Source organism: Haliotis asinina, chromosome 2 (genome assembly GCF_037392515.1).
Source record: "Haliotis asinina isolate JCU_RB_2024 chromosome 2, JCU_Hal_asi_v2, whole genome shotgun sequence".
Classification (NCBI taxonomy): domain Eukaryota; kingdom Metazoa; phylum Mollusca; class Gastropoda; order Lepetellida; family Haliotidae; genus Haliotis; species Haliotis asinina.
The window spans coordinates 15009194-15024183 of record NC_090281.1 but is presented as its reverse complement, the minus strand read 5'-3'; the positions used below and the strand labels follow the sequence as shown (position 1 = coordinate 15024183).

The window sequence follows — 14990 nt, the reverse complement described above, 5'->3', positions numbered from 1 at the left end:
TACACTGTAAGCCGTGGTCCCATGTGACACAGTGATTGTACTGCTGTGATTGCTATTAGTCTATGTTATGGCATGTGAGTTATGGTACTCACATCATTACGATTACATCAAAGAGGTCTCAGAATATTTTACACAACAATATTTGCACTTGTTGTCAATAATATACAATCCCAAAAATTGCAATGCTATGACAAACATATATATGCAATGAATTTTAACCATATTTTACTTTAGTCAAAGTATTTCACTGTTTGTCACTGGTACTTAACGTGAAAAATAAAATGTCAGCCTCAAAATGTACTTTTTCACTTTTCAATAACTTTAAGACAGTATTCTATTTTCCACAAAGGGCGGTGGGGTAGCCTAATGGTTAAAGTGTTCGGTAACCGAACACCTAGGTTCGATCCCCCACATGGTTACAATGTCTGCAGCCCATTTTCTGGTGTCCCCTGCCGTGATATTGCTGGAATATTAGCAAAAAACAGCGTAAAACAAAACTTACTCACTCACATTTACTATTTTCCACAATTATGAAGGAAAACAAATTAACATTCCAGGATTCATCAAGGATTGTGTGCTCCATATGAACCTGTATGAATCCTGTACAAGCTTGTGTATCTTGACATCAAAAGAAAACGTCAAACAGTATTATCTAGGGTTTGGAATCGGAAACCAAATCCACTAGTGATTATTGTGCTTAACAATTATCGATCATAATCAAAATGTATACATTTTTAATGTAATCACCAATTTTAAGGGTTTCCCTAGTTTTATTTTTCAATTAATGTTTCACATAACTAATACTATCATGCAAATGATGTAATATTTATTCAAAGACAGGCTATCGAAATAACCTTACGTCATTGAGCACATGTTTATTTGTTAATATTTATCAAATTTACAGGTACAAATTTATTTTATTTGTATGTGTTATGCTAAAACAACCAAATTCTGATTAATCGAAATAATGTTTTTCACAATCGATAATTATATTTAATACTTCTTTCGATCAATATTTGACTTTTTTCGTTCACTGGAACAATATTGAAGCTGGCTTATTTTAGCCTGGAATTCCCAAGGGAATATTTATGCCACTATTTATGGGAATATTGCTTTGGATTAAACCCAACAACCAGAGGATAAGTGGATCTTGGTGTCTTAAACCTTGCCCATGACTGCTCGTCATATCGCTTTCTACCAGAGTCTTTCTGCTCTACCTCTGAAGATCTGGGCAGAACTAGGATCGTGGTTCAAGTGCTCGAGTCAAACAAAAGACATTAAAAAAGATGGTATTTGTTGTTACTGCAAAGATTCACCCAGACCTTGATTTGATTCAACATTGGACTCTCAAATTGATAATTTTCGATTCGATTCCTCATACAAGTAAAAACATTAGATTTCATTTAACTCTAAGAGTCAGTTTTTGTGTGACACCCATCGTCAACATTTGCAGCTGCTCATCCCTTTCGGGCAGCTTTCTTTCAGGTTACGTACAGGGTGTAGCAGTTACGATGTCGAGAAAAAACACTTCCCATTGGATAATCAATCCCTGTACGGTATCAGACTCGATTTTGGATGAATGAAACTTGATCGTTGTAGCCGTAGTTGTTACTGTGATTTGCACTTAAGGTAAGGTAAGGTAAGGTAAGGTAAGGTAAGGTAAGGTAAGGTAAGGTAAGGTAAGGTAAGGTAAGGTAAGGTAAGGTAAGGTAAGGTAAGGTAAGGTAAGGTAAGGTAAGGGTAGGGTAGGGTAGGGTAGGGTAGGGTAGGGTAGGGTAGGGTAGGGTAGGGTAGGGTAGGGTAGGGTAGGGTAGGGTAGGGTAGGGTAGGGTAGGGTAGGGTAGGGTATTTATATAGCGCACACATCCATGCATCTAGAGCTTGCTCAAGGCATTGGTATTTGTTCTCCTCGATCACTGGATGTCAGTCTCAACGTCATATTGTATTATCAGTCTCAATTCTATGGGGATCATACAACACTAGGCACATTGTGGCTCTCTTGAATAAACACCAACTCATGAATAAACACCAACTACCACTCTACATTAAGGTTTACTTGTTATATATGCACCACACTTGGAGCTGCATAAACATTTAACAAGTCAGCAATCCTGACAGTTTGTGTTATGCTAAAATATGTAGACAGATTTCCTAACATTTCAAACAAGGCCACAATCAACAAATTATATTACAGTATGCATTAGATTTCCATCCAAATTTTAAATGTCAGACAAGACAACTTCAAACATTCTTGCTGATTTTTTACCCAAAAATGAAGTACCTTTACCTGAACAGAGTGAGTGAATGAGTGAGTGAGGTTTTAATGCTAATATAAACAGAATTCCAGTTACATCATGTAAACAAGTATCCTTATAATGAAGTGATCATAACTCTCATGCTATAACAAAATACACCTAAGGCTATTAAACTGCCAATCTTGTTTTTAACAACTGAACCATGGTCTAAGATTTCTGGTCCTCTAAGCACTACGCTGATCGTAAGCCAATGTTAAAGTAAAGTAGTTCCGACAACCTCAGTGCTACAATCACTTTGTGAGATAGGGCAGTGGCACACCCATCGTGGGATTTAACTCTGCTGTAAAGAGACCTGAAGCACTACAGTGACTGTAAGCCTATGTTAAAGTAGGCTGCGCTCTAGCCAACGTAGCGCTGTGATCACTCTGTTGAATGGGGCAGTGGCACACCCATCGTGGGATTTAACTCTGCTGTAAAGAGACCTGAAGCTCTACAGTGACTGTAAGCCTATGTTAAAGTAGGCTGCGCTCTAGCCAACATAGCGCTGTGATCACTCTGTTGAATGGGGCAGTGGCACATCCATCGTGGGATTTAACTCTGCTGTAAAGAGACCTGAAGCACTACAGTGACTTTAAGCCTATGTTAAAGTAGGCTGCGCTCTAGCCATCTTAGTGCTGTGATCACTCTGTTGAATGGGGCAGTGGCACACCTATCATGGGATGCATCTCTGCATTGAGAACTGACGCATGTCAGATGAGTGGATCACTTGTGCCTTAGTACATATTACTCAATACAGTAAGTATCAATGAATAAGATTGCTATGAAGCAAGGAGGTGGTTTTAAAGTACAAATAAGGCAATTCATAATGTAAAGAAGGTAGAGAGTACAATGAAATTATCGGGTACAGAATGAAGTAGAATAGATGAAAAACATTTAAGTATATCATTCTTCTCTGCATTTTCTTCATATATATAATTACTCTGTATGTACGAATAATTATTCTGAGTATTCCTTAGCTACATAATTACTCTGTACTCCCTGTTCATGTAATTACTGTACGAGTCAACTATTAGTCCATTACACAACAAAACTAAAGGAAACAGACTTACAATCATCGTAGGATTAAGGTTATTTTGTACGATGACACCTTCAACATATAATAAAGTGTTCATCACCTCCTATGAGAAGAATGAATCGCTGAAGACCCAAATATTTCAGACATGTCCAAACCTGACAGTCTTTAAGGCTATGGATTTAGGTGATAAAGATGGACCATCATTAATGAATACCAATATAATCTCGATTAATATTCAAGAAGTAACTCTGGGCGAAAGTGAATAGCAATTTTGCAAGAAATCAACGTGTACTGCATCAATGGTGAGTGGTGACTTATTAAGGCACTGGTTTACCAGCAAAACACCATTCTGAACATACTTTAGAAGCAGTCTCTGAATGAAATACTTTGTGCATTTTCTGGGGAAATTTTAAAATTATTTTGTCACAATATGTCATTTAAGACACTATTGAATGCACAATTTTCATACGGATAATTTTGATTATCTCCCTGGACTTAGACATCAAATGTATTCATTCATTCATTCATTCATTCATTCATTCATTCATGCATTCATTCTGGCCACCTATAAACAATCAAGTTGGGTAGCACAAACCACACACAATATTACTCTGAGGTATTGACTTATATGACTATATATTACATATATAATTCATTAACAAACTGAACTACTTACAATCAGTCGGCAGTGCTAAAAGCGATTCATTTGCAGACTCACATCAATATGAGATTAGTAACATAACAAAATCACTCAACCCATTTTAATGATCATTTAATAAATATGTCATTAGGCATGCTATGACTTCAGTTCTTTCTGACTATCCTATTCCATATTGTTTTGCAAAAAAAACGATGATAAAGAGCCACTAGAAATTGCATGACAAAAATGCATCATGAAGTTGTATAGAAACCTGTCTTAAGGAAAGGAAATGTCCCTTGTAAAAGAGCTTCTTTTGAGGGTCAATTCATGTTACTAATGGGCTTACAGTTTTGCATGAACATATTATCTATATATTCCTATTTTCTAGGTTTTTTACCTGCTTCTAGATTGACCTGATTTAATATTTTAAAATTACAGGTGACTTAAAACAGTTGCTCAATGATACATTTTTTTAGTTAACAAAGAAATCTTTCTCACTGTCACATGCGTTGCAATTTCATTAATTACTCAATCTATTCTGATTACCCTCAAAAAGCTATTCTGGTGATAGTATAATTTAATTTAATCTCATCATTTTCAAAACAGTTCAAGAGTTGAGCAGGTTCAAAGGACATTTATCCCAAATAACTGTCAATGTTGAAGGTTTTTTCTGCTTAAAATATTTACTATTACTTCTTGGATTCAAAAGCTATGGCCAGAGATTGGTTTGATTTCCCACAAGGCATTAAAACATTCCTCCAGACCCCATTATAAATAGTGCTAAGGGCAGGAGACACCTCATTCACTCACAGTATAAATTCCTTTCATGCCTTCCCAAAAGACAATGACGTTTCCAAAACAGCTACACCGAATACCCTGACACAAGACTTGAGGGCAACACACTGATATCATCTCAATCATCTCATTATGCACATGATAGACTTGTACTTTGGATAAGACAACCATAACTGGGAAGACATTCTTACATTCCGGATGGACATAAATCTTTTTAAATGAGCATATTCCCTGTTTGTTCTTGAGCACAGCCTGGTGGCATTGTCACATCTATTACAGTAAAGAGCAAATCTATGTCCCTTTTTACTGTCTTGAACAGCTTTACACAGTAGTATTACCCTGTAATAGAGAACCATAACAAACTGTACAAGGGTCTTTCAAATTTCACAGGGTCCGAAACAAGTACTAAGAAAACTACTTGTACAATGATAGTTTAAAGTTGTACACTGCATCTGTCATGGAAAGGATATATCAGGACATGTCACACCATGGACCATGTCAGTGCGCCCAACTACCTGATCCATTTGGTCGTTTCTTTTGACCAACATCGTTTCTTTTAATACACAATGCCATTCATTAGCAATATCTCCACGGAATGAATTCCGATAAATCTCCACTATACCCTGGATGCATGTATGGCCCGATAATTTTATCACCTCCCTTTGCTGGTTTGACATTCTCACAGTAGCCAATCAGCTAAGCTGCCGTTACAAACCAGTTTGCCAATGTCAACAAAGATAGCAGTCACCTGTGAAGGTTTGTTCAGAATCAAACCCGGGTCTGACGAGCGAATGTTTTAACCCTACTGCCCCAACAACAAGAGTAAAGAATGTTTGTACATAGGGACAGTAGCAAGGTATATCATACATGCTTCCACTATTTTCAGTGAAGGAGCAATAGTCAGCCCTGAAGCATTGTACAAAGAACAAAAAGAGGTTGTTGCTGGACAATGCTGGTACACTGTTACAGAAACAGACCTGCCAAGTTTGCTCAAAGCTAGTGGTACAAATCTGATCACCTCTATGAAACGTTCAACAGTCAACTACTTAGCTGAACAAATGTTAACCTGATTCTGTACACTGTACATAACCTTGATAAATGTGATATCGAGTCACATGACAGAACTAATTCTGATGGCAAAACCTGGCTAGCGTCCATGGTTTACACAAAGAGCAGCCCGCCAGACAACAAGCTATTAAGGCAAAATAAACAACATTAATCTTGTGAAAAAAAGCCACCATGGTTAAATTTAACTTTAATGTGACTAGACAAATAGTAAAGGTGGTCATTCCACTTTGAGTATTCTAATGGGAAACTCTACGGCTGTTTACTTACAATAGCAAGAGGACTGAGATAATTGGGCAGGTGTTAGATATATGACAGTCTAGGCTGAGTGATTTCATTACGCTGTGGTTGTTTGTTCCTCTGTGTGCCCCTGTAGGTGAACTTGGTAGGACTGATTCTATACCTTCATGCATTCCGACACACTCAGAGCCACTGTTTATCCAACTCTTATGCTGTGCAGGGTTTTATCAAAGCAATTTCTCAAGTGTGATAAATATTGGCGCTGATCTTGCCCGGGGCTAACAATGTTAGGGCTGAGGTCTATGACGGGCTGGCTGGCAGTGTGTGAGTAATGTTACTCTAGTTTGTCCCATCGGTGACAAGGACACTGAACACTCTGTTACCACATGATTCCGACAACTCTTGAAGCATGCCCTTCAAACCTTTCCAGGCTTAGGTACCACTAGTGGTTTTAAGATACAACAGAGGACTGTATCGCATGCCCTTCAAACCTTTCCAGGCTTAGGTACCACTAGTGGTTTTAAGATACAACAGAGGACTGTATCGCATGCCCTTCAAACCTTTCCAGGCTTAGGTACCACTAGTGGTTTTAAGGTACAACAGAAGGCTGTATCGCATGCCCTTCAAACCTTTCCAGGCTTAGGTACCACTAGTGGTTTTAAGGTACAACAGAGGACTGTATCTCATGCCCTTCAAACCTTTCCAGGCTTAGGTACCACTAGTGGTTTTAAGGTACAACAGAGGACTGTATCGCATGCCCTTCAAACCCTTCAATTTGAAGGCTTAGGTACCACTAGTGGTTTTAAGGTACAACAGAGGACTGTATCGCATGCCCTTCAAACCTTTCCAGGCTTAGGTACCACTAGTGGTTTTAAGGTACAACAGAGGACTGTATCTCATGCCCTTCAAACCTTTCCAGGCTTAGGTACCACTAGTGGTTTTAAGGTACAACAGAGGACTGTATCGCATGCCCTTCAAACCTTTCCAGGCTTAGGTACCACTAGTGGTTTTAAGGTACAACAGAGGACTGTATCGCATGCCCTTCAAACCTTTCCAGGCTTAGGTACCACTAGTGGTTTTAAGATACAACAGAGGACTGTATCTCATGCCCTTCAAACCCTTCAATTTGAAGGCTTAGGTGCCACTAGTGGTTTTAAGGTACAACAGAGGGCTGTATCGCATGTCCTTTAAACCCTTCTAGGCTTAGGTACCAGTAGTGGTTTTAAGGTACAACAGAGGACTGTATCGCATGCCCTTCAAACCTTTCCAGACTTAGGTACCACTAGTGGTTTTAAGATACAACAGAGGACTGTATCTCATGCCCTTCAAACCCTTCAATTTGAAGGCTTAGGTGCCACTAGTGGTTTTAAGGTACAACAGAGGGCTGTATCGCATGCCTTTCAAACCCGTCTAGGCTTAGGTACCACAAGTGGTTTTAAGATACAACAGAGGGCTGTATCGCATGTCCTTTAAACCCTTCTAGGCTTAGGTACCAGTAGTGGTTTTAAGGTACAACAGAGGGCTGTATTGTGTGCCCTTCAAAAGCTTCTAGGCTTAGGTAACCCTTGTGGTTTTAAGGTACAACAGAGGACTGTATCGTGTGTCCTTTCAAACACTTCTACGGTAGGCTCTAAGGTACCACTAGTGGTTTCAAAATGCAGCAGAGGGCTCTATCACAATCCCTTCGAACACTTCTAGGCTTAGGTACCGCTAGTGGTTTTAGGTACAACAGAGGGCTGTATCATGTGCCCTTCAAACCCTTCTAGGCTCAGGTACCATTAGTGGTTTAAAAATGCAATAGAGGGCTCTATCACAATCCCTTCTAACCCTTCTGGCTTAGGTACCACTAGTGGTTTTAGGTACAACAGAGGGCTGTATCGTGTGCCCTTAAGCTTCAAACACTTCTAGGCTTAGGTACCCCTAGTGGTTTTAAGGCAGAACAGAGGGCTGTATCATGTGCCCTTCAAACCCTTCTAGGCTCAGGTACCACTAGTGGTTTAAAAATGCAATAGAGGGCTCTATCACAATCCCTTCTAACCCTTCTGGCTTAGGTACCACTAGTGGTTTAAAAATGCAATAGAGGGCTCTATCACAATCCCTTCTAACCCTTCTGGCTTAGGTACCACTAGTGGTTTTAGGTACAACAGAAGGCTGTATCGTGTGCCCTTAAGCTTCAAACCCTTCTAGGCTTAGGTACCCCTAGTGGTTTTAAGGCAGAACAGAGGGCTGTATCATATGCCCTTCAAACCCTTCTAGGATCAGGTAAATATTCCAGCCATATGGCGGTGGTTTGCAAATAATTGAGTCTGGACCTTACAATCTAGTGATCAACAGCATAAGCATCGATCTGTGCAATTAGCCAAAACGGCGAGTTTGATCACCCGATCCTGTTAGTCGCCTCTTTCAACAAACATAGTCGTCTTTTGTGGCAAGCATGAGTTGCTGACGACCTATTTTACCTGGTATCTTCATGGGTCTGTGAGTTCAGGTTGACGACATTACTTTCAGCAATATTCAAGAAATACCACAGTGTGACGCATCAGAAATGGACAAGCAAATGCATTAACCACTACTAAGGCTACCCAACCACACCATACTACAAACCATATTTTTTTTTATTATTTGTTTCACACCTAGTTGTCCAGTTTTGCAGTTTCAACACCAAGTTTTGCAGTTTCTAATTTGGGAATGAATGCCTAACATTATACATAGAATAAAACTATAGTACACAACAAAGGTTGCACTTTCTTCATGACTTAATGCTAATCATTTGGAATGGGTAGATCTAAAAGGAAAAATAATAAAATCAATTCTGAGTACATTTGATATTTGAGCCATAAAGCAATTAGTTTATTGGTCAATGTTAATTCTTAGTGATGGATATTTACAATTTTTACATTAACATGTGAATGTATCTTCTCATCATAAAGGGTTTTAACATCATACAGAGATTTGTCATTCTTTTGTTTGGTTAATGGATCTGATGACCTTAAAATAAAAACATTAGAACAAAAGCGATAAATACTTACAAGGCAATTTTTTGCTGCTGGCAGTAAAGATCGCTTTGACAATGAAAATAATCAAAGTAATATGTATTTGATGAGATGTTTTGGGCATGAAATGTCATACATGAATGTTAAATCCTAATCAAATGTCACGCCAACCAATCCATAACACAAAATGTCAGATTTCATTATTTATAAGGACCTAATCTAGGCAAAGATTTAATATTACATATCACCTACCAATCAAATCAAACTTTAAGTTGATCAAACAAATCCTGTAAAATGCAATTACAGAACAAATAAAACATCACCTTCAAACCAACACAGCAGGGATAACAGAGTCTGCAAGTCATCAAAGAATATACAATAAACAATAAAATATTAAGGGATTAAAGATTATTTTATTGCTATGTGTTTCGTTTTGTTGGGTTTTTTTTTTCAGAATCCAAACAAAGGCTTTGGAAACCCACATAATATATCTAAACTAAATCTCATCATGTTTTCTAACTGTACAGACTCTGACCTGTCAAATATGGAAACAGAACGATGAAAGTGTGTGGCCTCAATATTGCACTTCTCACAACACTTGCCATTTTCATGATATTCACCTAAACATATCTATGTCATACATCTTGAAGAGTTACAACTGTGGTTCACCCCCAGGAAGGTGAGGGTCAGATTATCTTTACTGTCCACCTAGGTTATAAATACTCATAAATTCCTACTGGGAGATAAGGCTTAATATGTATTGGGTACGCAATATAATACCATATTGATCAGGCCTCTCACTACCTGTCATAGATCCGTCTACTCAGATCACATTCTTCAAAGAAACACTGACACCTGGAATCCACTGGATACAGCATGTGGACATTTCAACAATCAAGATGGATATTTCAGTCTTGTTCACAGTCTTGTTTGAGACATAATGGCGGACATAAAAAGATTGGATTAATTGTTGCTTCAGGTAGAAAGACAGTAGCATTCTACTCACATCATACCAGACTCTAAATAAACATGTCAGAGACAGATAACCAATGAGAGTTGGAATGAAAAATGTCCATGTTATCAAGGTATTGATGACTCTAAATCGGGCACAGACTCATGACCAGACATCCTACAAACATGGCTGTCACAAGCAACCTTTTCCATTTCTTGGCCATTTGCAAATTTAATTTGTGAATATGTTGGTGGTGTTTGCTAGCTGTTAACCTCTGCACTTGGTAATATTCTAGTAGGCTAGCAGGCTATAGTGAGTGAGTGAGTGAGTTTGGTTTTACACCGCTTTTAGCAATATTCCAACGATATCACGGCGGGGGACACCAGAAAATGGGCCTCACACATTGTACCCATGTGGGGTATCAAACCCGGATCCTCAGCATGACGAGCGAACGCTTTAACCACTAGGCTACCCGACCGCCCCAATAGCAGGCTGTAAATAGGTGTGTGTGGAACAGAGTATGCTGACTTGCACAGCATCTATCTACACAAAAGGGATGTAATGGCTTGTATCCACCTAGGCAGCAAGTCTGACAACCTGATCCAGTAACATCACCAATGCTAGCAAAGGGTCCTTACAGGGATGTTACAGAAAGATGGACGTCAACGTCTTTACAATGAGGAACAGAACATTTTGGAGTCTCCCTTACTCCTTTATGACATGAGTTCAAAGTTCTTGAAAGGCATTTAAAGTTCTTGAAAGACGAAACTGTAAGGATATGCATTATGGTCCTCAAAATAAAGAAGCTGACATCCATAAAACTCAAACAAATGCCATTGAACTCAAACAAAAAATGTTTCCAGGGCTGACTTCAAACACCAGAAATTATAAAAACTTTTGAATTGTCCATATTAACCTTACTACACTGTGGCAGGCAACTAAATCCCTAACAGACCTGAAACCCAATTTCAGGGTGCTTTTAGAGTTGAAACTATGATAAGCATATACTAAAGTATGGGATCACTTCATGGAACGGGGATCTGGGATAAAAGGATATGCTGAAAGGTGTCCTATAAAGACTCCCATTCCACAAAGTGATCTTATCACAACCATGATACCTTAATAAAGGCTTACTACACAAGGTGATCTCAGAGCTACATCTATAACAGGTCAGTATTAGGTATGAGTTACAGTCATATGCAATACAGGAATAAAGTGATATGTTGGATAGTGTTGGATGTAACCATGGAGAAGTTTCACAAAGTCATCTCAGAATAACCAGTCAGTCAGTATTATAGGGGTTACAGTCGAGTATACAATACCGTCAGGAGAAAAGGGGTACGTTGAATAGAGTTTGTGTGAAATACTCCAATAATCAAAGACCCCGGTTCACAAAGACATCTTAGCATTATGTCTGTTGAAAGTTTACGTCTGGGTGTTGGATTCATTTCTTGGCTAGGTGTTGGATTCATTTCTGAAAATTTATGTCCAGGTGTTGTATTCATTTCTGGGCTGAGATCACTTTGTAGAATCAGACCCCAGGTTCTGAACATTACCATAATCTTGAAAAGTAAAGGCCCAAAACATAAAAAATATGAGATCACTTTGTTGAGTTGGACCCTGGATTCTGTGGATTTTAAAGTAAAGACATATGTGGTCCTTCGATTAAAGTTACACATCAGAAAAACACATACATTTTCAAACAGAAAACTGTCTAGTTTCTGAAAATAAAACAGGAAACTCACCATTATTGTCAGGTAAGTCCTTCAGTGATTTCTTCACACGTTTCTGCTTCCCAGAGTCCTCTCTTCGCCTATCTAAGCCACCTTCACTAAGTTCACTAGCAAAATTATTTGGGAGATTTTCAGTTCTAGTCCTTCCACTTCTCGTGGTACCCGTTGGAACTTGAACATTGACGCGTGACACACGCGCCCCATCCCATCTCACATCCTGGTAAGTCCGTGTTGATGGAATATGATCATTCAAGAAGCGAAGCTCCGTCTCTCGGATGGCCCGACTGTCCGTGAGCGTGGACTGGACGTCGAGGGACTGAGTGGACGATGCTGTGGAAGACTCCTGGTGGGCAACACTATCCAGATATGTCCCGTCTGTGTTTACTTCACGAAGGTGAAGGTTATGCGAGAAGTCAACTCGCTTCGGGCTACCCATCCTTACATCACGACTGCCATAGTAATCCTGTCGGTATCCATCCCGTGCGCGAGAACGAGATTCCCTGTCTGCTTTCCGTGATCCTATGCGGCCTTGAAGGTCACCTTCCTCATGATACTTCTCTTCTGGAATACACATGGCAATTGCAGTATGGAATTAAGACAAACACACACCAATTGAACTGTGACGATTACACTAAGAGACAATTTCCTTTACAAATATATAGTAACCAGAATGAAATTTATTCATGAATACTCTATGTTTAATATCAGCAAATTAAAAAATAAACATATCATGTAATTGCTCAAGCTGAAGCATTTATATATTTTCTTTAGAAGAAAAAGAGCAATATATTGTAACAATGATGTTTATAGCCTAAGTGAACGAGAGTGAGCATGGCTTTATGCTTTTAGCAATATTCTGATAATATCATGGCAGAGGACAGCAGAAATGACCTTCACATACTATACCAATGTGAAGAATCAAACCAATGGCATAATGAGATGAGTGAATGCTTTTACCACTAGGCTACCACACAGCACTCTTACAGCCTAATGACCCCCCTTGGCAAAAAGTTACAACCACTTTGTGGCTGGAATAGGTTCCATATCTCACCAAGGTAAAGAACAAACTAGTTCCAAGTAAAGACACTCTCGTATTTGACGCTAGTAAGTATGACTAATGACATGAAATTCATGAAAGGATACTGTTCAGTTCAACTAACACACTACTGAATTGTAAAAGGACTAGCCATCACTATCAACCACTCCCCTATTTAAAACCATGAACTTATGTTAAATAAATTAGAGAATAGAGCAGAAAAAATACCAGACAATAGGAATAGCAACATGTGAGTCAAGTGGATCTATCTGAACATAAGAATGCAGCTGTGTACTTAATTCCACTAGACAATGTACATGAGATACATTTCAACATTTCAACAACTTCTTCACAAAAGAATGGAATTCTGCACTATCACTAGATCTTTTAATATAGTTAAGGTATCACTGTCAGCAACAGGGTATCAACTTTGCTGAATAATTGAAAAGTGAGAAGAATATTCTTGATCAAATTTGTTGTAAAACTTTGGTTTGAGAAAAATATTTAATGTTTGATTTTCTTCCACCAGCCAAAGAGCACAGGCAAACAACTTTGTCTGAGTACGGAGGAAAATCTGGCTGACCCTAAACTGAATGCCAGTTTAAGAGAGTTATAGTTCTGGTTATACCAATTGATTTTAATCAGAATAAGTTTGCATGTTGAAAGCAGATTCAAACCCAACTCACTAACTTATACAGCCAACAATACACAGACTTCGTACACCCATCAATACACAGACCTCATCTACACAATAATATATACACCTAACAATACTTCGTACACTTGTCTTGTACACCTACAATGCAGATCTCATCTACACAGCAGTACTCTGGTCTCCTGCATCCGCCAACACTCACAACTCGTACACTCAACAATAGACAGACCTTGTACACCAAACAATACCTCATACACCCTGCAAAACCTTATACACCTAACGATAACTCATACACCAAATGGTTAGTGGAGTAGCCTTGTGGCTCCTCACGCCAATGACCCAGGTTCGAATTCCCACGTGGGCACAATGAGTGAAGCCCATTTCTGGTATCCCCCGCCGGGATATTATATAAAAGCAGTGTAAAGCTAAACTCACTTACCTACTCATACACCTAACAATACCTCGTACAATACCTCAAGAAAAAGACCTTGTACACAAAACAATACCTCATACATCCAACAACAGACAGACCTTGTACACCCAACAATACCTCGTACATCCAACAAGAAAAAGATCTTGTACATCTAACAAGACAGAACTCATGTATCCAACAATACACAGACCTTGTACACTGGCAATCCCTCAGGATTCACACATTCACAGGTCAACCATCAGCTCCACATTTCTACTGATGACCTCAACAAATACAAGAATAACAAGTACCTCTGAACAATAAATCAGTCATGCACAATCGCCTATAATCCCAGTCTGTAATACTATTTGCTACAACCTGCACTGATACTATGTCAAAAAGGGTTAACAGTCTCAAGTTAGCTTACAATACTCAGCCGAGGAATCTAAGTCTTACACAACATGGTGGGACAGAAACATTAACCTACCTCGGTGCAACCCACATTCTTGTAATAACACTAACAGCAAAATGGGACAGTGTTCAATGCAAGGGACTAACTTGAAGACTCAATCTTGAAACATTCGGGTCAATCTGGTAAACTGATCAACAACTGTTCCATAACAACACACACACAAAAAAAGTAAAAAAATAATGAGTTTGCAACGAAATATTGACAGATTTTAACTTAAGGGACTAAACTGAAGACTGTCCAAAAACATAATTAAGGGTGAAATATGGCCAGGGGAAGGAAGTGCTGGAGAGAATGATCAAATATTTGGTCTAGTGTTATCTCATCTACATTGGAAATTGTTGATGTGATAGGGACACTAATGAATATTCAAACAAAATTAGACATGAAACTAAACTTTGAAAGAATGTGTCTAATTGTTATGTTTGTTAAATCAAGACATAAACAACTGACACATTAAAAGGCAATGTAAGCAATATACTTGCAAGCAGCATATCTCCTCTGTATCCTCAGTAGCCTTCATACTGGTATTATTCAGAGCCTGTTTTGTCAATAATTTGATTGTCCTCTGTGTGCATGCGTGTGCGTGCATGCGTGTGAGTGTGTGAGCCAGAGAGAAGAGGAATTTAAGCCTACTTTGGAAACTATTCCAGTTACCGCATGTCACCTT

General features: G+C 38.8%; 1 protein-coding gene across 1 annotated transcript in view; it reads right to left on the bottom strand.

The window, feature by feature from the left end:
* LOC137273302 (centrosome-associated protein 350-like) overlaps window positions 1-14990 on the bottom strand; it is a 122162-nt gene that overhangs the window by 38072 nt on the left and 69100 nt on the right. Inside the window, exon 6 of the mRNA XM_067805858.1 lies at window positions 11761-12309. Within this exon, the coding sequence (XP_067661959.1) occupies window positions 11761-12309 (549 nt within the window). The remainder of the gene's footprint in view (window positions 1-11760; window positions 12310-14990) is intronic.